The following is a 27,088-nucleotide window of genomic DNA, read 5'->3' on the forward strand; positions in this document are numbered from 1 at the left end:
TCTTAAAAATTACTGATCCTATTTCGTGAGGGGTTTCATTATTTTACAACATATTTTAAGGGAGGTTCGTATTTCCTCAAAAAGAAGTTAATGTTTCTAAAGATTTAGTCTAGTTATAGTATAAGTATAAGTATGAACGAATGTCATACCTATTGAAACAGACGAAACGTCAAGGTCGTTATTGTTTCAATTTTGTTAATTGCTATGAAAGTTCAAGGGAAAGTTAAATGGTTGATATAATATGGTACATTAGGGGGCAAACCCAAAACCTTGAGTTCGTAGACATGTAGGCGTGCCAACTGACATATGTAATATTAGTCGTGTTTTAGTCCTTATGTGTCCGACTTAAAGTCGCCTCCCATAAAGAGATCTAGGGGAGGCTCATACTTGAAACAACATACTGTAAGCTAGCTGGGTTTTATTTATTTATCCTTACGATGTTAAAAAGTTCATAGAACATAGTTCAAAGAGCCGATGGACGTTAGGGTCCCAAGGTGCTGAAATGGCGCAGTGTTGGTAGACCCCCCACCAGGTGGACTGACGACATCAAGTGAGTCGCAGGGATTCGCTGGACGCAGGTGGCTCAGTATCATGATGTTTGGAAGTCCCTACAAAAGGCCTATGTCCTGCAGTGGACGTCTATCGGCTAATATGATGATGATGATGATGAAGATGTTAATGTCTCTATTAAGATACATATAAACATTTTGCGACTTTATTTCATCCCTTCCCAAGTCGTGTTGCCTGATTGCTATAACTTGCTTGCAGGGGCAAAACTAACATTACGTTTGGTGTATGTAAAATGCACATCTCGACAATTGCTGATTGCTGGGAAATGCGATGAATTATCATTAGACGGTAAATTATATTTAAAAGTATTCATACATACCTACATAATCATACATTCAATTAAGCTTTATTGTTTATTTCATTGTGGCACAAAAAAATTGATACCGATACTAATCCTCATAGTCACTGTCCTTTGCCGCTCTTATAAACACCAAAAACTTCAACTGCCTCATTGGTTAGCTGGTTCAGCTACGGACAATGAGGTCCAGGGTTCGAATCCCGGGTCAGGCCAACAAAAACTAAATAGGTTATGGGAATTTTTCTTACAAGGAAAATCTTAATAGCAGCCTGGAGTTGGGAAGTTGGCGGTGTTAGTACACCTCCGTGCCTCGGAGTGCACGTAAAGCCGTCGGTCCTGCGCCTGGTCTCTCACCGGTCGTGTATGTCTGCCGTCCCATCGGATTTCGAGAGTGAGAGAAGAGAGAGTGCACCTGTGCTTGCGCATACACTTGTGCACTATAATATCTCCTGCGTACATGGCTAATCTTACCATGAGATTAGCCGCCGTGACCGAAAAGTCGGTCGAGAGCATATTATTAAACATCAAAATCTAGTATTATTATGTAAAAATACTAAACTAGTTGAAAGAAATAAGATTAGTCGCCCCGTTTGCCTACTTGCTTGTCTCAGTTGGGGACAAATTGGAAATGAATTAAAAGTGTCGTAAAACGTTGTAGCAAATGTTGTGATAGAGTAGAGTAAAATAAAAGATTTCATTATTAAATTACAATTAACAAGATTTTTTTATACACAAGTAAATTGCGGTAAAACTAATTTTTACCGCAATTTACTTGTGTATAAAAAAATCTTGTAGGCCAGGGCCGGGCCTGGGCAATCCCATTTCATCACAGTAAAGATAACTTTAAAGGTTAGTATTTTACTATGAAGAAAATTTATGTTTAAATCTAAATCCACATTTATGAACAACAACAATGCTAAGGCAACAGAGCAATGTTGCTTATTGTGAGAAATAACCATAGTTGTAGTACTTCCCCGGGCGAGCGTCACAAAAGCCCTACCACTAAAACACGATCTAAACTTCTACCTTGTCAATCGTTCCCATCTCCACCAATTTGACATTAGAATCCATTATGAAATCATTCAATCCACGCAAATCGCCTCACACGACTATCACCGCTATAATAACTTAGCATTAGATCTAAAATTGCCTGCAGGTCGTTGTAATTTCGTATGACAATGACGGGCCGCTTGTACGGTTGCCAGAACAACAGACAGTCGATTTGTTACCAAGTCCAGTTTGTCGTTTTGTTTGTTTACTATCAGACAATATTTATACCTCGATAAGGATCATCATTATCACTCTATTCAAATAGTTCTCTACCTTTTTATATGAGAGGGGATATGGAACTTAGTTCCATGACACTGCTCTAATGGAAGTTGGTGGGTTTAGTCATCATTAACAACCCATATTCGGCTCACTGTTGACCACGAGTCTCCTCTCAGAATGAGAGGGGTCAGGCCAAAAGTCCAACACGCTGGCCCAATGCGGATTGATTGACCTTCACACACGTAGACAATTAAAATTCTCTGGTAAGCAGGTTTCCGTTTCCGCACGATGTATTTTCCTTCAGCGTTTGAGACACGTGATATTTAATTTCTTATAATGCACATAACTGAATTTGGAGGTGCATGCCCCGGACCGAATTCGAACCCACGTCCTCCAAATCGAAGGCAGAGGTCATATCCACTGGGCTATCACGGCTCGTTTTACTATCAGACAATATTTATACCTCGATAAGGATCATCATCATTATCAATGGGGATGATGACTAGGTTTGAATATATTGATTTTATGATATATTCGGGTAAATAAGGCCAATGTTAACTAATTTAAACATAAAAAGCAAAGATTGTCTGGATATTTGCAAAATAAATAAGATTATAAAATTTCAAAATCTATTAATTTTTTTTATCGTAATTAGATTAAAATTCATACAGTTTTAGCTTCCTTACATTAAATGTGACATTTTTCAATAAATGAACTATAAAAATAAACGCACAAATAACAAAGATATTACTAATTTTGTTTGAACGCCCACACAAACCTAACGATCAGCGAGCCAACGACGTCACTAAATCGTGCCATTTTGTATGGGGCGTTTTTCAGGGATCCGCGACAGCGCCGCAAATCTGACCCTTTAAATCCCTGTAGCTCCGAAAGTAATGATCGCAGATACCTTGTTGCTTTTACAAAATTGCTTTGCTATTAGTATACTCTTAATTTATATACAATTTTAAAATCTGTCATCATCCCTATTAAACGATCCATGGGGCCAGGATTCATTGGGGGAGGTATTATAATTGAATTCCATATCGGTAGCCCAGAATCCTAGAATGGGCACAGCTCCCCCCCTCTATATACGCCTATGAGCCACCCTTCTTATAGGAGAGGGGATATGGAGCTTACACCCACTACACCGCTCAAATTTAGATTGGCGAGCTTGGGCTGATAATGTTAATATGTTTAACCAATAACAGATATTAATAATGCTGACCAGGACCGGCTTAACATAGGCGTCCACATATCCGTATCGTAAGGATCGGGCGCATTAATTTTACGGTAGATACGTGCGCTGCGGATCAGTGGACGCACTTGTGTGCCTTTCTATACAAAGAATACTATGATCCGTTTGATGCGATGCGTCCGATATTTATGATGCGGATATATGGACGCCTACCACTAACGTGCTTTTTAAGGCCTGGGGGTGTAACACAATCAGTTTCCCAACAGTGATAGTCGTGTGAGTCGAATTGCGTGGATTGAATGATTTCGTAATGGATTCTAATGTCAAATTGATGGTGGGAACGATTGACAAGGTAAACGGATGATCGTGTTTTAGTAGTAGGGCTTTTTGTAACGCTCGTACAGGGAAGCACTATCGCTGAGCTTATTTCTGCGAACAACCAACATTGGAACCAACTCTGTTACCCACAATCATAAACGTTGATTTTGAATTTGAATTTCTACTGTTAAAGTTCGCTGGGCCAATGCGGATGCAATGCGGATGGCAAACTAAATTCTCCGGTATGCAGGTTTCCTCACGATGTTTTTCCGTGTTGTGATATTTAATTTCTTAAAATGCACATAACTGGAAAGATGGAGGTGCATGCCCCGGACCGAATTTGAACCTACGCCCTCCAAATCGAAGACAGAGCTCATATTCATACGGCGGGTAGGCATTATGCCTAGGTACCTACTAATTGTACAAAATGGAAAACTCCAACACAGGTTCGTAATCTATCTTTAGGGTAGACAATGCATTATTTCATCTATGGAGTGCACACCTATATAAAAAATATATAGCTACCTATATACAAAATAGCCGAAAAAATCAAACATCAAAAAGTCATCAACAAATTATCCCTGACCACAATACCACACAATGGACATATAAAGCACCTCTTCATAACAAACGAATTCACACAACGGGCACCTAAAAATACCCACCTTTGTCTCACAAAGAAAAAGCCATTGTTTGAGAAAAGGATACCTATTTGTATTCCGATGGATAAGAAAACTCTCTATGAGTATCTAATGGTTTATGACAGGATTACTGAAAGGTCGGTTTAAGTTACGCTTTCTTGCGTTTTGTATTAGCGTTGAGCTTCGACATCTTGCTAATTGATTAATATTGTACAACGTGGCTTTGTTTATCTGTTTATTTACACATATGTAGGAAATAGTATAATAGACGGATATGACTTCGCTCGATCGCGTTGGCTCGTGCCGACGCTAGATAGCGCGAGTTGTTTCCGTAAAGAGTGGGGAATTTAGAGATGGGTAGCGATCAGTTGGCGGGAACGACTTCCGATATAGTCCACATTTCTTGTTGTGTAATTCTTTATAGGTTACTTGGGATAGGCGAGGAGAGTGACTTGAGTGGTTGGTTAACCGTAAAGGACGTCCTTAACCCTACACACAACGTTTACAAGTGCGTGACTCCACTCAAAGTCATTGTCTGCCATCTAGCATGGCAGACAATGACTTTGAGTGGAGTCTTATTTTGGTTACAGTTTGATTTGTTATTTAAGTTGTCCTGACAGAATTTTGGGATTCCTTCCCTACATGCAAAGTGAGGATGAATTTTTTATCGTATTATCCTATAGCGTGGGTATCGTTATCGGTATTTTTGTGCATTACATAAGGGATTAAAGTGCTTACTTAATCTACGGAGCCCTTCACTGCGCGTGGCCCGGCACGCACGTGGTTTTTTATTAAAATTTTATCATACAAAGATGTTATCATTCAAAAATGTAAATAACCTATGAAAACCTATGGTGGACCATTGAAAAGGCCTGATAATATCTATAATAAGTACTTGAAGCCACATTGCTTTTACACTAAAGTCCGGCCGCTCAGAGATCGCGTTCCTCATAGGTCGTGATCGAACGGGTCAAACATATTCCATTACAATTCTTATCAACCGTCTTCAAAAAAAGGAGGAAGGTTTCTATTCAACGCGTATGTTTTTTTTTCATGTTTGTTACCTCATAACTTCGTCATTTATTAACCAATTTTGAAAGAGTATACTTACTTCCAGATTGGTCCCAAATAATTTTCATGAAATTCAGTTTAGTGATTTTCTGTTAAAGCCAAAATAACTAAAATACGTCTATGTAGTCGGTTCCATTTTTATGTTAAAAAAATATTTTGTCTCATTTATATCTATACTCTATACTAATATTATAAAGAGGTAAAGTTTGTAAGTTTGTCACATTTTTTAAATGGGGTAATCTTCGGAACTACTGGTCCGATTTCAAAAATTCTTTCACCAGTAGAATGCTACATTATCGGGGAGTGCTATAGGCTATATTTTATTTTGGTATCATATATATTAGCCGAGTTATCACAGTTTTTGTCATACAGGTCGGACTGAAAATCCTCTTAAACAGACTTATTCGCATGCGCTGCCTTAACTATTGTGTAAAATTGAAATTAATGTATGGAGACTTTATGTATCTTTAAAAGTTCTACAAAAAAGTCCGCGACACCATATATCTATCTTCTATATATTAGCAGATATAGTACCTTTTGTGTTTTAAAAATTATTAATTTTATATACTTAGGTTTACGTCATTATTTATACAACGAAACTTTAATCCTTATTCAAATAAATTATTTAATAATCACAAGGATATTATGGAGATAAGATTTGCCCTTTACAGTATGTTAATTACTTAAATAGTTTCGGAGATAATACAAAATTTCTAAAAGACGCAGAAATTCCGCTATATGACGCCCCGCGCTTTCATTTACGTAGTTCCCGTTCCCGTGTGAATACGGGGATCAAACATAGCCTATGACACTCGCAAATAACGTAGCTTTCTATTGGTAAAACAATTTTCCAAATCGGTCCAGTAGATCCAGCGATTACCTCCTACAACCACAAGAACTTTCCCTCTTTATATTATTAGCATAGAAGTCTCTATTTCCCTTGGTCATATCACCACTCTCGAAGGACTGGACCGATTTTGCTAAGGGTAGGAGTAAGATAGAGAAGTTATAGGGTAGGGTAGGGTACGGGTAGGGTAACGTAGGGTAGGGGTAGGGCCGGGGTAGGGTAGTGGTAGGGTAGGGGTAGAGGTAGGGTAGTGGTAGGGTAGAGGTACGGGTAGGATAGGGAAGTGGTAGGGTAGGATAGGGTAGGATAGGTGTGAGATTTTTGACGGCCTCCGTGGCGCAGTGGTATGCGCGGTGGATTTACAAGACGGAGGTCCTGGGTTCGATCCCCGGCTGGGCAGATTGAGATTTTCTTAATTTGTCCAGGTCTGGCTGGTGGGAGGCTTCGGCCGTGGCTAGTTACCACCCTACCGGCAAAGACGTACCGCCAAGCGATTTAGCGTTCCGGTACGATGCCGTGTAGAAACCGAAAGGGGTGTGGATTTTCATCCTCCTCCTAACAAGTTAGCCCGCTTCCATCTTAGACTGCATCATCACTTACCATTAGGTGAGATTGTAGTCAAGGGCTAACTTGTAAAGAATAAAAAAAAAAAAAAAAAAAAAAGAGATAGGGGTATGGGTGAGATAGGGGTTGGAAAGGGATAGGGTACGGGTAGGGTAGGGGTAGATTTGGGGTAGGGTAGGGTTAGGATAGGGGTAGGGTGGGGGTAGGTGTAGGGTAGGGGTAGGGTAGAGGTAGGGGTTGGGTAGGGGTAGGGTTGGGGTAGTGGTAGGTTAGGGGTAGGGTAGGGTAGGGGTAGAGTAGGGTAGGGATAGGGTAGGGTAGGGGTAGTAGTAAAGTTGACATCGAAATTTGCGCGGACGAAGTCGCGGGCGTTCGCTAGTCACTATACAAAGACAAACAGTTGGCATAACCTTGAAGCGCAGTTTGACGTGTAGACACCAGTTCGAAGTTACATAGCTTGTCAGAAACGCAATCACTGAGCGTCCGGACTTTAAACCATCTTGTAAGCAAGCATGTATGTACTAATATAATTTGATATGCGCGGCCGTGAGTCAGGCCCATAGCCGCACCGAAGCGTGTCTGATAACTTTTATGACTGTTTCAACATTAACTATACCGACTCTGTTGTAACAGCACGTAGTTAGATGCTACGACTATTGCAACCGTTTACAATGATCCATCTATATAATTACTAGCTGAAGTAGCTGACCCGGCAAACGTTGTTTTACGTACCGCCAAGCGATCTAGCGTTCCGGTACGATGTCGTGTAGAAACCGAAAGGGGTGTGAATTTAAATCCTCCTACTAACAAGTTAGCCCGCTTGCACTAGTCAAAGGCTAATTCGTAAAGAATTAAAAAAAAATACTAACTGACCCGGCAAACGTTGTTTTACATTGTAAACTCAGGGGTATAAAGCATAGAAGTTGGCTTATTCTCAGACCTACTGAGAGACGACCTTCTGGGAGGATTCGGCCGTAGCTAGTTACGACCCTACCGACAAAAACGTACCGCCTAACGATTTAGCGTTCCAGTACGATGTCGTGTAGAAACCGAAAGGGGTGTGAATGTTCAATTGTTCATACTCCTCCTCCTAACAAGTTAGCCTGCTTCCATCATAGATTGCATCATCACTTACTATCTCAGGTGAGATTGTAGTCAATGGCTAACTTGTAAAGAATAAATAAAAATACGCACCAAAAATTTCATGAAAATCGGTCCAGCCGTTTCGGTGATGTTTGACAACAAACACAGCGATTCGATCATCATTTTAACAGAGCCTGGGCCTGTAGCCACGTGGCACGTCGATACTCTTTCTGCAAACGCTAACGCTTCGAAAACTAAAAATATGTATGTGAATGACAGATCCGATCGATAACTTGATCACGTGACCTGTCGATAGCAAATGTAATTCCAATACATTAGTCCATTTTCGAAGCGCTTGCGATTGTAGAAAGAGAATCGACGTGCCACATGGCTACAGGCCCTGGCTCTGTTATAAAGTCCTTATAAAGTAGGAGATAGGAGCAGGTAGCTTAAGACTGAGACTGATGTTTTACTGCACGACCTAGGACTAGAACCTAAAACTTTGTCCTCCGTAGCCTGCCTAAGCTAACCACTGAACCAACAGTGACTGAGACAGTTAATAATATGTATTAAAGATTTTCTGTCAATTTAAGTATCTGTAAAGTTCACTAATACCTACTCGAAACTAAAGCTATTAGAGTTTTCAAGAAATACAAAATTCTAAATTGCTGCTGGTTCCAAGCTGAGAATCAAACCCCATATCTCTTGGTTATAAAGCAAGACGTCCCCAACTGCATCAAATTGATGTGTACCATAAACTAAACACTTGGAAGTTATTAGTATGTTAATACTTCCGTTCCATTTTGCATACTCTATACCTAGCGAGCGTACTTGAACCAGTTTTTTTTCATTCCGGCCCATTAATTCCTATAGCGCACCGAACATCCTTGAGATTCGAGTTGGCTTTAGCTTTATATTCAACGGTCAAAACTTATTTTGTGATATTCAAATAGGAAATTAGTTGATAGGTATCTATTTTTTTAGTTTTAAATTGTTTATATTGACAAAAAAAATTTTAGTTTATAACAACAAAAAAAATTTTTTTGACGCTCGCGACTTTGTCGACGTGAAATTCAGTTTTTCACTAATCCCACGATTTTTACCGATATAAAAGTAGGTTTTACGTTGTTTAATACCCCCTTCTATCTACTAGTGAAAGTTCCGTTAAAATCGGCAGCAATTCCAGAGATTAGCCCAGGCAAACAGAAAAAAAGTGTTTTTTTTAGTTACGTGTAAATTTTGAAAAAATAAAAATTGATAACTTAAATAACCATTTGAGAGAGCACAGGTATTTTAATATCACAGATAGACACTTCAATTTTATTTATGTTCTTTGATATTATACTAATAATAATACAGTTTGCGAAAATTATTATTTTTTAATTTCGACGGGAGAACAATTATGAACTTTCCTGTATACCGATTTAAATTAATTTATTTTAAAAGAAATTCAGTTATTTAGTAAATTGTTTTTAAATAAACACTTAACAAAACTCCAACAATTGAATACAGTTCAAATACAAGCTAAAAAAATATATTTTGGATGTTTTAACACAGAGTAACTCTATAGAGTTTATTATTGATTAATCTGTGGTTTTGACTGTTTAGTAACCCGTGCTACAAAATAAATTAAATAAAAATAATTCAAAACCGTTTTTAGTTTAAGCCATACTAACCAAGAATTTCATTTAATAAATATAAGATAAATAAATAATTAAATTTTTGATAAAAAGAAAAAAGTGCAGCATACTGAAAAAAAAACTAACAATTGTGACCTCAAAAAGGAGGGTAGAAAAATATAAATACATAAAAAGGGCGGTATCAAGTAAGTGGTTCATCTCACCTCCTCCACGGACTTCTTGGAGAACTCGTTCATGGACACAATCCATTGCTGCACAAGTTCATTCACAATAACAAGATCATTATATAACCACGTCAATGTTTCGTTCACCCACTGCACGCTCGGTGTGTCGGGCCCGGTGCATGTAGGGATGACGATGCTCTGGTGTTTCTTGAACGTCAGTTGTTCGGGACCCGGTGACATGCGACCCAGCCTCTTCTTATTAGGCGGGGTCGCCGGGACGAAGCCTGTAGGTTTAGTTGGCTTGAACGTTGATTTACTGGTAACCTTGGCTGTGGTTGCTAGTATACTGTCTGTGCTTGTGATAATTTCGGTAGCCATCTTCTTTTCTTCGGCAGGCTTTGGTTTATCCACTTTCTCCTCCACTGGCTTCTTGCTGAATCTCCCGTACGCCCATTTAGCGACACCGAGGATGATTATGGAGATCAGGATCCAAATGAAGACGAGCATCACTAGGTTGTCCATGGCTGTGTCCATATAATCGAAGCTGCATATGAGATCGTCAACCGCTTCAGCTAAGTCAGCCATAGTTTTCCATGGTGTCAGCCACCATTCGTGGGCTTTCGCCGCCTCGTTCGCCTCTACTGATTCTGGGCCGGACATTTTTTTAGTTCTATTTCCGAACGCGCTATTTTTGGACGCAGCTCTCTGTCTTCACCCGTCTCGCTCTTACGCGCGCACGAAATTCGAATTTCGAATTCGCATATTTATCTGCATTCGATTGTTTTTTTTATACTGTCGTCGTCCTTTATCGTTCAGCAACAAATTGATTTTTCTGCTTTTTATGAACGCGTTCAAATTAAAATTCGCATAATTACCTTCACATACAACAATGTTCTTTTGCGTTTTTTTTTTTTTGGTTAATGTTATTCGAGTTTTATGAACACATATTTGCTAAGGCATTTAATGTTATTGCTTTTATATTGCCTCGTTCGTTCGTTTGTCGTGGTTCAAGATTGTCTCTGCCGTGTTTTTCTTTTTGGATTTCACACCATGGTGCGGTCGAAACTCTGTAACAAACACAGAATAGGTTAAGAAAATCAATATATTCATTTGAGCCACAGGTTACACTCGGATGTGATAACTCCGAGAGGTCTGAGGTTCAATCTTTCAAGTTTCTTCTCTTAGAGTTTTACTCTAAGAGAAGAAACTTGTAAGATTGTAACTTGTAACTTGTAACTTGTAAGAATATTGGAAATACATGACAATACTTAAAACGTTTTAAATATAAATTAATAAATGTGATCTGCCTAGCAGAAAAATTCCTAATAAAGGTAACTTTACATAGTAAGGAAAAATAAACTTACACCTACCTAAAAATATATACAACAATCAATAACAACAATAAACATATTAAATTTAATAAAAAAGTAAAAACACCACAGTCCTTCCCAAAACGATAAAAATTAATAAAAAAGATACACGTCCAATTGGGAATCTTTTTTAAAGTCGATTAAAAATAAGGATTAACGAAAAAGAAAGATTTTAGGAGAAAAATCTCATTAAATACTTGAAATTGAAAATCCTTTTTTTTACTGTTGTGAAATAAGTTTAACATCATCATTACCCATATTCGGCTCACTATTGAGCTCGAGTCTCCTCTCAGAATGAGAGGGGTAGACCTTAGTCCAGCATGCTGGCCCAATGCGGATTGTCAGACTTCACACACGTAGAGTTTTTGAGAAAATGCAGATTTCCTCACGATGTTTTTCCTTCACCATTTGATATTTAATTTCTTAAAGTTAAATATCACTTGTAAAAAAAAGGTAAACATATAAATAACAAATTCGAAATACATGTAATTTTTTTTTATTCTTTACAAGTTAGCCCTTGACTACAATCTCACCTGATGGTAAGTGATGATGCAGTCTAAGATGGAAGAGACCTAACTTGTTAGGAGGAGGATGAAACACCCCTTTCGGTTTCTACACGGTATCGTACCGGAACGCTAAATCGCTTGGCGGTACGTCTTTGCCGGTAGGGTGGTAACTAACCACTGCCAAAGCCTCCCACCAGCCAAAAATTCATAACCACAAAAAACATACAACTTATTCGTGGTTGCTTATTACAGGTTCGTAAAGTTAAACAGTAAACCAAACAAACTGAGGTTTAAACAAGTTACGAACCGTTGCATGCTCTTCTTTATCTAATCTCGTGCAATAAACCTTTTGAGCAAGAGAAAACTAATTGCGAAAAATAATAAATAACATAAACGAAATTCCAGTGGCGCCAAATTTCATAACATAAGCACGTCAATAAATATGTCGTTATATTTTTTTTATTTCACAATTAAGGATTTGTTGAAAATAATCCGTACTCCATACTAATTCATACAAATATTATAAATAAGAAAAAAAGTCCGTCAGTCTATTTGTCTTTAGACGCTAGGACCTCTGAAATTTTTTTGGTGAATTTTGGTACAAAGATTAACGTAACCTTAGAGAAGACTAGGCTACTTATTATCGAGGAAAATTCTCGTTTTCAGATTAAAGAAAAAGTATATTAACTTATTAGTTTTTCAAGTTAAATCACGAAATGTCATTTGAATTTGGTAATTTAAAGTAAGGATTTTTTAATGAAAATTTCTCATCTTCCAGATAAGATGCAAAAAGATTCATACATAGACTGACAGTTAAATATAAACACAATAAATAGTACGATGTGCGGTTTTCATGGGAAGAAAGCGAAGTTAGGAACTATATTTTTTGAAATTATACCTCAATTTCTACAAAATTTCATCATCATCTATGGGACTAAATGGGGAGCATACCCTTTTATATGTATAAAAAAAAAAATTCAAATCGGTTCAGGCGTCTTCGAGTAATCGGTGTATTTACATAAAAAACACATACCAATCAAATTAATAACCTCCTTTTTGAAGAAGAAGAAGTTAAAAAAGGAATTTCTCGCTGTCGGAATCAGAATATAGTTATGTTATAAATATTCGTTTACTTGTTAAGATCAATAATAATCTCTGTAACACTGTTTAAGGCGTTATTGAGGTCAGGCGTCAGGCGTGAGGTCACAGTTCGTCGTCTGCCTCACGATGTCTGAATGCCGAACGTTGTGTGAGTCAGTATAGTATTACGTCATTTGTCTATTCAATATTGATGTCTAGACTTCTTTGTCCTCGGGTCAAAAAGTCGGATCCATCTCAGATCGTGAGGTCAGAGAGCAAGGCGATGGCCCAACGGCTTACGGCACAGGGTCTGTAGCCATGTGCCACGTCGATTCTCTTTCTACAAACGCTAACGCTTCGAAAACTAACAAAATGTATTGGGAAAGACAGATCTGATCGACATCTTGATCACGTGACCTTGTCCTCGGCTCAAAAAGTCGGATCCATCTCAGATCATGAGGTCAGAGAGCAAGGCGATGGCCCAACGGCTTACGGCACAGGGTCTGTAGCCATGTGCCACGTCGATTTTCTACAAACGCTAACGCTTCGAAAAGTATCAAAATGTATGGGAATGACAGATCCGATCGACATCTTGATCACGTGACCTGTCGATAGTGATTATCATTTCCATACATTTTTTATTTTCGAAGCGTTAGCGTTTGTAGAAAGAGAATCGACGTGCCACATGTATACAGGCCCAGGTCAAACATTACGTCGTGTTTAAAAAAAAACATAAAGCAATCATCATGTGCCTATTAATTGAAAAATGTAGTTTTATAAAGAGGGGATTTAGAGCTTAGACCCACCATACTGCTTTAATACGTATTGGCGGACTTAATCGTCGATGATTCATCATCATCATCAGCCTATTTTATCGACCAGCCACTGCATTCTATAAAGTTCGCTTTGACATCGTTGTTTTCCATGACAACATCGTTGGTATGACATCTTAATGTTGTCATCATGTAAACATAAAGTTTAAGTTTCGAATAAGACGTGTTATAGGTGAAATGTTCGTCGACGAGTGTAAAATAGCTGAATCGCACCCCAGAATCTCCTTTTTTATAGAAATAGGGATATAGAGCATAGACCGATCAGTGCTCCAATGTGGGTTGGACGAGCAGTACCTAATTAATGCTAGCCACTCACCATCCAATAAGTTCACGTGCCTGAACTTATTGGATGGTGAGTGCCTAATATAATCTCCGAGGCACGGAGTGGTAATACCACCAACTTCCCAACCAAGCTGAGAATTTTCACTTTTTACTACAATTCGTGCGCTGTAGCATGGTGCGGGTGACAGTTCATTTTTCTCTTGTGTACTTTTAAGTTTGCCGCTATTCACGATATTAGTACGTATTATGAACGTCATACAAGCAACTGTCACCCGCACCATTCTACAGGGCACGAACTGTACTAAAATTTCTTTGAAAAGTTCAGTGTGTATTATCCATCCCAGAACTCGAGTCCAGGTACTTGTGATCCGAAGCGACATAGCCTGACCACTGGACCATCGAGGCAGGCTATGACTATCAATTTAAGATGGTAAACAAAATGTTTTTATCACCATGACCTAAGCAGGTCGCATACTATTGACATCTAAAACAAGTTCATAACTTAATCACTGTACACGCACATGCTATACGTGGTCACCACTGATATGAGTACATACCGAAGATACACAGTGTTTTAAGTCCCATTTAAATTGGTACAGCTGTTCCAGAGATTGACCCGGACAACCGGGTCAATCTCTGGAACAAATTTAAAATTTTCGTCTGTCAGTCTGTTTGTTTGTACAAACAGACAGACAGATGAAAATTTTAAAAAGCTTGATTATGTTTTAGTACCGTGTACCTAAATAACTGCATAATATAAGTACTTGAGAAAAAGTAGAGTTTTTTTGATATCACATATAGACGCTCCAATTTAATTTATTAATTAGATGTTTGATGTTCTGTTTTTGTACTAATGGTTATTCTAGAAAATGTTTCTTTACATAACTATACATATAAACTATATAACTTATAAAATAAAATAAAATGTAGTTTTGTTGAAAAAATTGCAACCTATCTTTTAGTTTAAGTTTAAGGTTAAACAGTTATTCAGTTTCTGAGCGAAAGTGCAAAACATGAAAAAATAATTATCAAAATTGGTTAATAAATGACGAAGTTATGAGGTAAAAAAATTAAAAATAAAATAAAAAAAACATACGCGTCGAATTGAGAACCTCCTACTTTTTTGACGTCGGTTAATAAAAACAGCACTTTTTATATTACTATTTAAAAAGAAAGTATTAAACTTATAGGCGTAAAAGATAGTTTGTTCTTGAGAAACTAAAGAGTGTTATTTATTTGAAAATATTTGTTTCAGACAATTAGCGTATTTTCGCGTTTTAGCTTTAGGTGACCTTTTAACTTCAAATCAATTACTTTTAACACTTTTGACGTTCCAGTACATGCAAAAAATTCGAAATAATGAAAATAATGTTGTATCGTGTATATATAACGTGAAAGGTCGTATCAGACTGCGTTGGTATATTATACTAACGGATGCTCGCGACTTCGCCCTCAGACCTCTGTAATTCGGCCCTGTCGCAAAATCCGTTCTTAGCGGTTCTCTACAAACTATACGTTAGCTTTTGCGTTTTCTTTTGTGTGCCTACCTCCAAATTACATCTTTATATGTCAAACAATATTTTGTGATAACATATCTAGATTTTCTTTTTCCTTCCGCTTTTATATATCTAGATTTCATAATGTGTTATAAAAAACTTTTTCCCATTTTGAGGCACTTCCTGAAGTTCGTGTGTATCTTTGGTTGACAGTGTATCAATGGTACCGACCTTGTATCGATGACATCATCTGTGCCGCGATAATGAGGCGAATATTAATAGCTCTTAATTATATTGCAATACGGCTCGTTTTGCAACAACCAATCGTCACTGTTTATTTTTGTTAAAGTTAATTTCAAAGTTTAATTAATGTTTTATAATGCATTTTAATTGTGTATGGTGTTTTTTTCGTGCGAAATACCTACCAAAAGTACAATTTTTGTTCGTATTCACGAATTGTATATTATAATTCAGGTACAAAGGGTACGACCAATATAAGAAGTAACCTCTATTCTGTGGGTTCGAAAATTACTTAAGGAATAATCTTCGTATAGATTACTAGCTGACGCCGCGCGGTTTCACTCGCGTGGTTCCCGTTCCCGTAGGAATATGGGGATTATTTATAACCTATAGCCTTCCTCGATAAATGGGCTATCTAACTCTGAAAGAATTTTTCAAATCTGACCAGTAGTTCCTGAGATTAGCGCGTTCAATCAAACAAACAAACAAACAAACTCTTCAGCTTTATTAGTATAGGTACGAAATAATTATACGATTTGCCTCTGAACCAACATTGAACAACAATCGTGATTAAATTAGAAAAAATATGCTGTTAAAATGTTCATTACTTTAAAAATAATGTCAAATATAAAAAAATCGTGTCTCGGTTAGTCACCTGACTCTTCCGAAACGGCTGGACCGATTTTTATAAAATTTTGTGTGAATATGTATATTTTTCGCGGTTACCCAAATCTAAATATTTTTTTTTATTTTATCGACATATAGTTTTATTTCTATTTAATTTAGCATTAAACGTATGTATATACGAATGAATTGTAGAAAAGTATGTATATACTTTTCGACAGTTATTTTTGTTTATAAATTTTTGTGATATTTAAATTGTGAATTTTGTGATATCTAAGCCGTGATAGCCCAGAGGATATGACCTCTGCCCCCGAAGCCGGAGGGTGTAGATTCGAATCCGCTCCGGGGCATGCACTTCCAACTTTTCAATTTTCACAATTTTCTTAATTCTCTATGTACCTATGTGAAATCTGCCAATCTGCATTGGGCCACTAGCGTGGTGGACTATTGGTCTAACACCTCTCATTCTGAGAGGAGACTCGTGCTTAGCAGTGAGTTGAGTTGTCCCTACAACCTCGTACAACCAGTAGTAGATCCAGAGATAACAGGGGTAATCTCTGGATCTACTAACCGATTTTGAAAATTCTTCCATCATTAGAATGCCACATTATTCGTGATACTCATAGGCTATATCCCTATTATCCCTGTATTCTCACGGGTACGGGAACTACACTGGTACCGTGGGCAGCGGCTATTAGTAGGTATACGAGTAGGCCAAAAATATTTTGATGCCTCAATACCACCACAGTAAAGGGTCCCTGATTCAACACCGGTTATGGGTTCGATCCTCGTCCGTTGGACTTCTGTATTCATAACACAGTCTTTCATACTAATTTCCAATTCATCCATCCATTTCCAAAAAAAAAACCTTTAAAAAAGCCTACCAAAAGTATTTTCGGCACATAACAAAGCTTTTCGGACTAATCACCAATTCATCCATAAATTAAAAAAAAGCCAATTAAAAGACGCCTACCAATAATATATTCGTCACATGTAAGCACTACATTCACTCACGAGCACTAATTAACACTATACCACGTCCTTTCTCAATAACCAACACGGCGAGACTGTACGATGTACCTCAAATCTCAATCCACATAAAAGGTGTGATTCATAACAAACATCTTATACTAGCGGATGCCCTTGACTTCGTCCACCCTTATAACTCCTCAACCTGGCTCTCACGCAAAATCTGTTCTTAGCTGATGTCTATTAAGTATAAACTACCTCTCTGTCAAATTTCATTTCTGTAAGTAAAGCGGTCTTCAATATTTTATTATGTGACCTTTCGCATTAATATGTCAAGTTCATCTATTTTCAACCGACTTCAAAAAAGGAGGAAGATTTCGAGAGACGCGATTTTTATTTACCTCCTAACTTCGTCATTTATGAATAATTTTGAAATTTCGTTTGAAATACTTAAAGTCTTTGATTATAAATCAAAGCTTAATGTATACTTTCAGATTGGTCCCATTTGATTTTCATGAAAATCGGTTAGTAATTTTGTGTTAAAATCAAAATAACTGAAATACGTATTAGAAATCGGTTCCATTTTTATGTTTATAAGATTATTTTATCACGATTAATTTTGAGTTTAATGTCGGGGTTTGTAATTTTGGTTGCAAAATTTATTTTGCAAATAAAATTACTAACTCCGACGACTGGCTTATTTACTTTTTCATCATCATCATTAACAACCCATATTCAATTCGGCACACTGTTGAGCATGAGTCTCCTCTCAGAATGAGAAGGGTTCTAGACTAATAGTCCACCACGCTAGCCCAAAGCGGATTGGCAAATTTCACACACGAAGAAAATTAAAAATAATCTCATCTCATGCTAGTTTCTTTACGATGTTTTACCTTCACAGATACGAAAAGTTGGAGGTGCTTGCCCTAGACCAGATTCGAACCTACGCCCTCTGAATCGAAGGAACAAGGCTACTGTACCCCAGAAGGTCTCCGGTTCTGTGTTAGGGACTAGAGTTGGAGACCATGGCAACACTTTGACGACATTGCAATCGCGTACCAAATTGTCAATTCCTCCTCCTACAGTCGTGTTCCTCATATGTATGAGGGTCGTGACCACCTAAACGAACTGTTTTTTTTTCGGACACTTAATTAATAAGTAATTTATTATAATTTTACGTGCGTAGATGGCCGCCATTTTGGTTTAACTTGTCGAGGTCTTGCGTAATAAAAAACGTCGACCACTAATGGAATAAAAACAAAACGTTGATTATAACTCGCCTATCCGCATTGAATAAGCATGGTGAACGCTACTCAGTAGTCATCACCATTGAGATAATAATTAGGCAATTATCAACTTGAGTTGATCTTGCTAATTACCATTACACAACACACAAAAATCACAGTTAATTAACTTAATTATCACGAAAATACGCCAAAGTTCATCAAAACAATCATCCATTTAGCTGGAAGTTAAATTTTACGCCCTTGTGACTGGTGTGAACTATATCAACCATAGCCCACATTAAATTGGGTTATGTTTGGTTATTATCAGATTCACATGTTTTAGATAAACGATGATACAGCGATAAGTTTGGTTTGAGATCACACAATACGTCATCTTCATCTTAATACACATACTTGGGGTATGGACATAATAGTTACATGTGTACTTATTAGGGTGTTATTAGGATTTGAATAGATATAATTTATTTCTGAGTAATCTGTACCTAATCTTGTAATCCATACAATACAATGACGAATAAAATATTTAAAATAAAACTAAGAATTACACAGTATATTAAATTTAAATTTATAATAAATAAAATAATTATAACAAATACGCAGCATTATTTGTTATTAGGTGTCTATTTTTCTTTTTTTTTTATATTGAGAAATAATACAATAAGGAACTATGGCTAACTTATCCTAATAACTATGCAAATCATGCCCACGTGGAATGGTGGCAAGAATACTGGCTGCATTTCCGCGCTGGACAGCCAGGCTGATCCTTTGCGCAAAAAATGAGCCAGCCCTTCTGTCACCAGTCGAGGCAACTAGCCGCGGTGAAATGATCCGGTGAAATTTTTTGGCACTGCGACTCTATGGCCCAAGGGTCTCCACGGCAAAAGGTACAAATCTGTAACTCTCTGTCAGAGAGGCATACTTGAGCCACTTACCGGTTTCAGCTTTTTCTGCTGCGGCTCCCGGTCTTGATTCTGTCTCCCTGATATGACACGGTGTTAATATGTCAATGCATGTAGCGTCCCTATTGGCCTAACCCCTCTCATTCTGAGAAGAGACTCGAGCTCAGCAGTGAGCCGAATATGGGTTGATAACGAAATAAGATGATAACGAATTGTCTTTACTCGTACAACATCCAGTAGCTAATCTATGAGATTGTCACGGCCAATCTCGAGTGTTTTATCGAATGTGATGCATGACTAGTGACTACACTGTCTCTGAGAAACCTATGAAATATAACATTGTGCCTATATAATAAGTATGTTGATACCACGTCATCATTATCAAAGAAAACTGTCGGAAGTAAACACTCGAGTCTAAAGTTACGATCACTTGTTTTTTATTCAGTGACATGATAGTCCCTGATTACGATCCCACCAGCCCCAGCCAAGTGGTACGTCGATTTTCTTTCAACGATCGCTAACGCTTCGAAAACTAGAAAGATGTATGGGAATGACATTTGCTATCGACAGGTCACGTGATCATGATCTGTCATTACCATAGATATTTTTAGTTTTCGAAGCGTTAACGATCGTAGAAAAGGGATCGTCCCACTTGGCTAGGGGTGGGGGCAGACAAAAATTTTACTGTTTACATTTTTGGCATCACTATCGATCACTAATCACCCCCTGATAGTAATTTTGAAAATATATTTCATGTACAGAATTTACCTCTACAGTTCTATACAGTATAGACTACTTACTTGATGCTTATTTTTCTTTGTCATTAAATAATAATTTGGTGATCATTTAAGTTGGATTTAGTCATGCAGCTTGAGTATTTAAACTTAAACTTATCGTTTACATAAATACTTGATCAGGTTTAATTTGTTAATCAATATAACCTTGATGGTTCAACTGATTCTTACAAAACTGTTTTATTGGATCTTGGAAGGCTTTATGGATTAAGAAATATCTATGCGATTTCGTGGAAAAATACCAAAACCACTATTTACTTCATCATCGACCATCGTCCGATCTCTTTATAAAAATGATATAAGCCCTTATATGTAGGTATTTTCACGTTTATGTGGACGGACAAGGCCTAGAAGACTTGGGTTCGATGCCCGCTATTGCCGGACCAATCCCACTAGCTCAAGCTATTCGCCGTAGTGATGTACTGAAAATGGAAAAGATTCGTGATATTTACGATAGTCTTTTAAAAAAAATAGTAAAGTCTATAGGTACTACTGAAAACATATTATTAGATAGTATATAAATATATTCTGAGAGGAGAATCGAGCTCAGCAGTGAGCCGAATATGGGTTGATGATGATGATATAAGCTCGGTATACGTATACCTACTAATTTGTATTAATATTATAAAGAGGATAGATTTGATTGTTCGTTTGTTCAAAACATAAATTTTTGAATCAATTTGAAAAATTCTTTCACTCTTGCTACACTATCCCCGATTGCTATGGGCTATTTTATCCCCGTATTCTTACGGGAACGGGAACTACGCAGGTGAAACCGCATGGCGTTGGCTAGTCTTAAATAAAATAATACAGCCAATACCAGTAGAACACTAAACCTTAAGTAGGGCTTACGTAATACCTGACATCATGGTGCAAAAGCTAAAATGGCGTCATTCAGCACAAAAAAGAACGAAAGGTCGATAGCCTTAAATGCCAAAGAGTAATGCGACCAACAGGCAACTAGGGAAATAAACTTTATCGAAATAATAATATTATTTGGCTAATTAATTTAATATTTTTTGGTTGGTGGAAGGCTTCGGCCGTGGCTAGTTACCACCCTACCGACAAAGACGTACCGCCAAGCTATTTAGCGTTCAGGTACGATGTCGAGTAGAAACCGAAAAGGGGTGTGGATTTTCATCCTCCTCCTAACAAGTTAGCCCGCTTCCATCTTAAGACTGCATCATCACTTACCATCATAACTTGTAAAGAATAAAAAAAAAAATTCTTAATTTATTTATACTATACATATAATAAAACAAAGTCCTCAACAATATTGTGTCCGTCTGTCTTAGTTCACAATAAACTCAAAGGCTAGATACTAAACAGATTGTCATGCGGTTTTCACTAATAGATAGAGAGATCTATGAGAAAGGTTTCCGTGTCTATAGCACAGAAAACATATGTACTCTATACTAATATTTTAAAGCTGAAGAGTTTGTTTGTTTGTTTGATTGAACGCGCTAATCTCAGCTACTACTGGTCTGATTTGATAAAATTCTTTCAGTGTTAGATATCCCATTTATCGAGGAAGGCTATAAGGCTATATATTATCCCCATACTCTTATGGGAACGGGAAGCGCCCTCCGTGGCGCAGTGGTATGCGCGGTGGATTTACAAAACGGAGGTCCTGGGTTCGATCACCGACTGGGCAGATTGAGATTTTCTTAATTGGTCCAGGTCTGGCTGGTGGGAGGCTTCGGCCGTGGCTAGTTACCACCCTTACCGGCTAAGACGTACCGCCAAGCAATTATTTCCGGTACGATGCCGTGTAGAAACCGAAAGGGTTGTGGATTTTTATCCTAACCTCCTATATAAGGTGATGATGCAGTCTTAAGATAGAAGCGGGCTAACTGCCCGCTTCTATCTTAAGACTGCATCATCACTTACCATCAGGTGAGATTGTAGTCAAGGGCTAACTTGTAAAGAATAAAAAAAAATTGAATTGATTGAAATATGACGATAATTAAATTGTTGGAAATGTCGAAATGTCTGGAAGCTTTTATCGAAAACTTGTTCCCTTGAAATAACACGAAAAATCATTGCCATTCTTAGACCATTGATCTAAGCTGCCACTTGATGTATCATATTTTGAATCAGTCAATGTGATAATTAATTATTAATTAATAATTGTTGAGGAATTTATTAGTTTTAGATAAAATAAAAAAAACCATCCAAATAGTACCTTAACCTACCTCCTTGTAAACATTACACTCCTTTTTTTGGGTAATTGTGTAAAAGGGAACGTTTTCCATGGATGACGTAAGTCTTTAATTGTTTATGGCTATAATTTAAGGCTGTGCCAAGGTCAGTTTTCGTTGCGTATTATGGTTTATGTAATTAATTATTGAAACAAATTGTTTTAGGTAACACATGTGCTGGTTTAATGCTGTATTTGATAGGGTTGCCAATTGTTAGATTATCATACATAATAATTTTACATATCGAGACACGCGGCTGCGTGTCGGCCTAATTCGAGCGTTTTTATGTGATTATTATTATGTGATTGAACACGTCTGAAAATGAACTAAGAAAAAAAAGTAGGACCAGACAAAGATTTTTACTATTAGATATGTTACGTGCCTACAAAATCACCGCAAAACGTAAATAATCCAAATTTTGCTACTCTACTGAGCGCATACATGCACAATTTTATGTTGATTACACTATACATATTTTTTATGTATAAATATATTCAACGCCTCAATAGCTCAACGGTAAGAGCGGTTGGACTCATCACCGAGGGGTGGTGGTTCGATCCTCACCCTGTTGGTCTATTGTCGTACCCACTCCTATCGCAGTCTTTCCCAAAAAAAAAAAAAAGTTTTTACACTTCCTGAACACACAACTCGACAGTATGGACAATACTTAGGTATTGTTTGTTAAAATAACTTTCCCTGTTTACTATGCGACTATATCAAATTAAGACAATTAGCGACTTGTCCCGCCCAGCTTCGACGCGCTAGTGACATATCCAATAGTATAAAATCTTTGGGACCAGAAGTCCTCACACGAAAACTTCAGTAACCGGATATAAAATGCAGGTTAATCAAAAGATACCTAGCTACTTATTACTCTTTTGGGTCTTCAAAGCCTTTTACTCCCGAATCATTGGTAGAGTCAAATAGTCAAACTTGGTATTTCAAAAGTGCTAGTTAAGACTAGACTTACCTACCTACTTTAAATAAACATAATATGAGCCAACTTTAATACAGGTCCAATCGCAGGCAAACGCTAGTCACTTATTATAATTTTTTTGGGTCTATACGTAACTTTATCTACTATATCTTTACTCTGTCTATACCATTTATTTACAATACCAGACGCCCGTGACTTTGTCCGCTTGGAATTCAGTTTTTCACAAATCCCTCGGGAACTATCGATTTTTCCGGGATGAAAAGTAGCCAATGTTAATCCAGGATATCTATCTTCATTCTTAATTTCAGCCAAATCGGTTCAGTAGGTAGTTGCGGCCTTAAAGAGTAACAAACATCCATACGAATTTTTGCCTTCATAATATTGGTATTTTGGCTGGTGGGAGGCTTCGGCCGTGGCTAGTTACCACCCTACCGACAAAGACGTACCGCCAAGCGATTTAGCGTCCCGGTACGATGTCGTGTAGAAACCGAAAGAGGTGTGGATTGTCATCCTCCTCAAGTTAGCTTGCTTCCATCTTAGATTGCATCGTCACTTACCATCAGGTAAGATTGCAGTTAAGGGCAAACTTGTAAAGAATAAAAAAAAAATAGTAGGATACAGCATCCCTGCCCCCGTAGCCAAGTGGCACGGCGATTCTCTGTCTACGATCGCAAATGCTTCGAAACCTAGAAAAATGTATGGGAATGACAGATCTTGCTCACGTGACCTGTCGATAGCAAATGTCATTCCCATACATTTTTCCAGTTTCCGAAGCGTTTGCGATCGTAGAAAGAGAATCGACGTGCGACTTGGCTACAGGGGCTGTAGTGACGAGTTTCGCAAAACCCGCGTTACTGGTCCAACTGTCATAAGAGCTGCTCTGCGATGCATTAAGAAATTATGTTTACACGTATTTCATAATACGCATTGCGTAAATTATAATAGCCGACTAATAAACCACATTTACACTGAATTTATTAGAATACTGTCTCCTGTCCTGAGGTCCTGGGTTCGATCCCCGGCTGGGCCGATTGAGGTTTTCTTAATAAGTCTAGGTCTGGATAGTGGGAGGCTTCGGCCACCCTACCGACAAAGACGTGCGGCCAAGCGAGCGTTTCGGTACGATGTCGTGTAGAAACCGAAAGGGGTGTGGATTTTCATCCGCTTCATAACAAGTTAGTCCGCTTCCATCTTAGATTGCATCATCACTTACCATCAGGTGAGATTGTAATCAAGGGCTAACTTGTAAAGAATAAAAATAATGAGTGGTGGTTCGATCCCCGCCCCGTTGGACTATTGTCGTACCCACTCCTATTTCCTGACTAATTGGAGGGAGATGGGAATTTGGGTCATATTTCAAAGATATGCCAAATATTCTTAAAAAAAACAGTAGCATACATTTTGCTCAATAACCTCCATTTTCTTCCAGTGAAAGTGCCATTAAAATAGATTCAGCCGTTCCAAAGATAAACCCAAACTACTTTTGTAATTTAAAAAAAAGCTTATTGTGTGTTTTAATATCGTGTAAATTGTAGAAAGTACTTCAATACAGACAGTGATTTTGAAATCACAGACCGTTACTTCAATTTTATTTATATTATGTAGGTATGGACTGTTAATATACAGGGTGATTCGGTCTTTAGTGCGGATATTTTTTTTCGTGGTTCTGTATCATTAATAGAATATAAATCTACAAACAGTTCGATACATTTTATGTAATTTTTTTTTTTAATTTATGTCTCTAAAATAACAAAATAATGTACATATTATTACTAAACAAGATATATTCAGCTTAAAAGTGATCTGGTGACGTCCTTTAGGTATCAAACGAAAATAAAATAAACGCACAATAGGGTGACCCTAAAATTCTGTTCAAAAGTAAATAACTTTAGCTAACGATAATTTTGTTATTTTTGAGTTAAAAAAAAAAAGAAAAAATACGTGATCATTAAATTTTGTTTATGTACAAAATATAAAAATATCCGCACTAAAAAAATTTTCTTCCTGTATAGTAGGGGAGCCCGGGATGCTAAATTTGCAGTTACTCAAGCGTCATTGAGACCGATTACATTTGGTAGATTAAATTATAGGAAGAATAAATGGTTATTTACTTTTTCCGCTTTTAGCGGTGGAAAAAAAAAACTACAGACTTTAAAAACAATTTTTATTACTTTGGCTTACTGAAATTGTAAGAAAATTTTAGCGATTAATTAGGAGATTATTTCCATAAAAATAAGTAAAAAATTAATTGCACTAAAATATAAGGGTTTAATTTTGTAACTTTGAAACCCTCCCATTCCATTACGTTACGCTCAAATCGTCAGATTTTCGAAATGTGCAGTTTTTAGCTATCAACTCACCTACCTTATTTTAATCTGACGTGCTGGTTGAGTATTTATGAAGTTAGTTTTTTTTGGTTGCCCTAAACGTACCCACCAATATTAAGGGCTCATACTCGGTACTCGACAAAGTGTAAGGTATAGTCCCTTATGTTTATCTGCCGCGCTCTAGTAACTGCAAAAATCCCCTCTTCGGCTCCTCTACTATAATAGAAAAATGTATTTTGGTGTTTAATTAGACGGTCTACCTGTAATGAGCTTGAAAAACAAGTATAGAATATGAATATGGCCCAATTATTGCCCCCATGTGTATAACAATTCTATATTTTTACTAGCGCCATAATAAAAATAATTCCTTGAAGTAAAGTGGCCTAATTTAAAACTCGCGATTTTTATAACTCTAAGAAAAACTTTTTGACGGTTTTGAGTGATTTGTTTTTTTTTTGCTATATCTAATACTTTTGTATTGTATTATTTTGTGTTGTTCTTTGTTAATATCTAATACTTATAGGAGTGGAGAAAAAAATAATAAAAAAACCTAGAAACAGTAAAAAGTCATTGTTCGTTTTATTAAGTGGTATTTCTCGGGCTTAAAATAAACATCAAATATGTACAATCAACATACGTACAAAATACCTATAATCGATATATACATAAACACTAATAGCTAGTTTTCCTTGACCACTGAACTTCCTTTTAACATTGAAATATGTAAATGCAATTGATATTCATTACCTTTTACATAAATACCTACTAATATTATAAATAAGCTTTGATAATATATACGTATATATAATCAATGTAAATAAGTAAAGTTTTTGAGGTTGTAGGGGTAATCTCTGGATCTACCGAACAGTTTTTAAAAATTGTTTTACCTATTGGTAAAATAGCCAGATAGAGCCAAGTTCCTATTGAAAGCCACGTTATTTGCGAGTGTTATTTGTGAGTTTCATACGCTTTTATAATGAAATGTCTCCCAAAAGTTCAAAGTGTTTATTAAACGCAAGCTTAGGAAAGTCTTATTATAGTGTTAATGATTATCTATACTAATACTATAAAGTGGAAAGATTTGATAGTTTGGTTGTTTGTTTGCATTGAATAGGCTCAGAAACAACTGAGCTGGTTTGAAAAATTATTTTACTGTTGGAAAGCTAACACTACCCTTTATATATATATATAAAGGGTAGTGTTAGCTTTATATATATATATATATATATATATATATATATATATATATATATATATATATAAAGGGTAGTGTTAGCTATATTATATATGTGTTATATATATTTAATCCCCGTATTCCTATGGGAGCGAAAACCACTCGGGTGAAACCGCGTGGCATCTGCTAGTTTAAATGATTAAAAAGCTTGGTGTTGAACTGCACTGTAATTGTGAATTTAAGTAGTTCTAGATAAGTTTTTAAAATGGTGGTAAACAAAAAAAAATCTTGGCTGAGTTTGTTATAGCCATTTCTCGGATCAAGGCGCGTTTGGAATCCTGGTAACTTTAGTTTTAAGTTTTCGACTTTATTTATAACCATTGAATCATGACATAATTTGACGTTTCGAAACGAAAAGTGCTTGTAAACTAAGCCTAAATTGAAAT

At 36.9% G+C, this 27,088-nt stretch overlaps 1 protein-coding gene across 8 annotated transcripts in view; it reads right to left on the minus strand.

Moving 5' to 3' along the window:
* Positions 1 to 27,088, minus strand: part of LOC112046088 (phospholipid transfer protein C2CD2L) — a 57,983-nt gene that overhangs the window by 29,565 nt on the left and 1,330 nt on the right. For 7 of the 8 annotated variants that reach the window (XR_008251632.1, XR_008251633.1, XM_052886721.1 and 4 more), the window contains exon 2: positions 9,703 to 10,730. Coding sequence is in view for 6 of the 8 variants with exons in the window: in XM_052886721.1 (XP_052742681.1) it covers positions 9,703 to 10,323 (621 nt within the window). In the remaining 2 variants the exon portion in view is untranslated. Of the gene's footprint in view, positions 1 to 9,702; positions 10,731 to 17,067; positions 17,172 to 27,088 lie in introns of those variants that run through there. The other variant, XM_052886716.1, reaches the window with a different exon arrangement.

Source organism: Bicyclus anynana, chromosome 18 (assembly GCF_947172395.1).
Source record: "Bicyclus anynana chromosome 18, ilBicAnyn1.1, whole genome shotgun sequence".
Taxonomy (NCBI): domain Eukaryota; kingdom Metazoa; phylum Arthropoda; class Insecta; order Lepidoptera; family Nymphalidae; genus Bicyclus; species Bicyclus anynana.